Here is a 1,629-nt window from a genome sequence, read left to right as displayed (position 1 = left end):
AATATCCATTGCATAACACACAAGAAAATTAAATATAGCAAATAAGAAACGAGAAACTACCCTTTTCATTGCTCCTTAGCATGAATATGTTTGTGTTTTGTTAACTTACTATTTTGAGAGAAGGATTTACCACAAATATCACAGTGATATGGCTTCTCTCCTGTATGAATACGTTTATGTGCAGTTAAGGTACTATTATAAGCGAATGATTCACTGCAGATGTTACAATGATATGGTTTCACTCCTGTATGAATACACTTGTGTACTGCTAAGGCACTATTATTAGAGTATGGTTTACCACAAATATCACAATGATATGGTTTCTCTCTTGTATGAATACGATTGTGTGCAGTTAAAGCACTACTGTCAGAGAATGGTTTACCACAAATATCACATTGATATGCTGTCTCTCCTGTATGAGAATGATGGTGTGATGTTAAGGAACTTTTAATAGAGAATCGTTTACCGCAAATATCACAATGATATGGCTTCTCTCCTGTATGAATGCGTTCATGAATAGTTAAGATATTATTATGAGAGAATGATTCACCACAGATATTACAGTGATATGGTTTCTCTCCTGTATGAATACGTATATGTGTAGATAAGTGACTTCTTTGAGAGAATGATTTACCACAAATATCACAGTGATATGGTTTCTCTCCTGTATGAATACTATTGTGTGTAGATAAGTGACTTCTTTGTGAGAATGATTTACCACAGATATCACAATGATATGGTGTCTCTCCTGTATGAATACGTTTGTGTCTTGCTAAGACATGATTATTAGTGCATGCTTTACCACAAATATCACAATGATATGGTGTCTCTCCTGTATGAATACGTCTGTGTACGTTTAAGTAACTATTACTAGTGAATGATTTACCACAGATATCACAATGATATGGTTTCTCTCCTGTATGAATACGTTTGTGTGATGTTACAGATCTTTTATTTGAGAATCGTTTACCACAAACATCAGTTTGATATGGCTTCCCTCCTGTATGAATATACTTGTGTTTTGTTAAGTCAGTATTTCCAAAGAATGATTTACCACAGACATCACAGTGATATGGTCTCTCTCCTGTATGAGTACGTTTGTGTGCAGTAACATTACTACTTCGAGCAAATGATTTACCACAGATATCACAATGATATGGTTTCTCTCCTGTGTGAGAACGATTGTGTATTGATAACTTGCTACTGTAAGAGAATGATTTACCACAGATATCACAGTGATATGGTCGCTCTCCTGTATGAGTACGTTTGTGCGCAGTAACATTACTACTTCGAGAAAATGATTTACCACAGATATCACAATGATATGGTTTCTCTCCTGTGTGAGAACGATTGTGTGTAGATAACTTACTACTGCAAGAGAATGATTTACCACAAATGTCACAATCATATAGTTTCTCTCCTGTGTGAATACGTTTGTGCATAAGTAGGTCACTTTTTTGTAAGAACGACTTTGTACAGATATCACAATTGTATGATATCATCTCTTTTGTCATGGGTTCAGGGGAAATCAATTGTATACTTTTCTCACTCTTTTCCATTATTTTTCCTCTCAAATACCAGTTTATATATTTTGCTTCCTTTTCTTTTTATACTTTATTCTTTACAAAC

At 34.3% G+C, this 1,629-nt stretch overlaps 1 protein-coding gene across 1 annotated transcript in view; it reads right to left on the bottom strand.

Annotated features, from left to right (window-relative positions):
• Nucleotides 1-6: 6 nt before the first annotated feature.
• The window catches only part of LOC106874813 (zinc finger protein 91), a 6,468-nt gene continuing 4,845 nt past the window's right edge, over nucleotides 7-1,629 (bottom strand). The window contains exon 2 of the mRNA XM_014922674.2: nucleotides 7-1,368. Within this exon, the coding sequence (XP_014778160.2) occupies nucleotides 66-1,368 (1,303 nt within the window). The 3' untranslated portion in view covers nucleotides 7-65. The remainder of the gene's footprint in view (nucleotides 1,369-1,629) is intronic.

Source organism: Octopus bimaculoides, chromosome 28 (assembly GCF_001194135.2).
Source record: "Octopus bimaculoides isolate UCB-OBI-ISO-001 chromosome 28, ASM119413v2, whole genome shotgun sequence".
Taxonomy (NCBI): Eukaryota; Metazoa; Mollusca; class Cephalopoda; order Octopoda; family Octopodidae; genus Octopus; species Octopus bimaculoides.
Note: the sequence above shows the minus strand (reverse complement) of the source record. Positions and strands in the feature narration are given on the sequence as shown.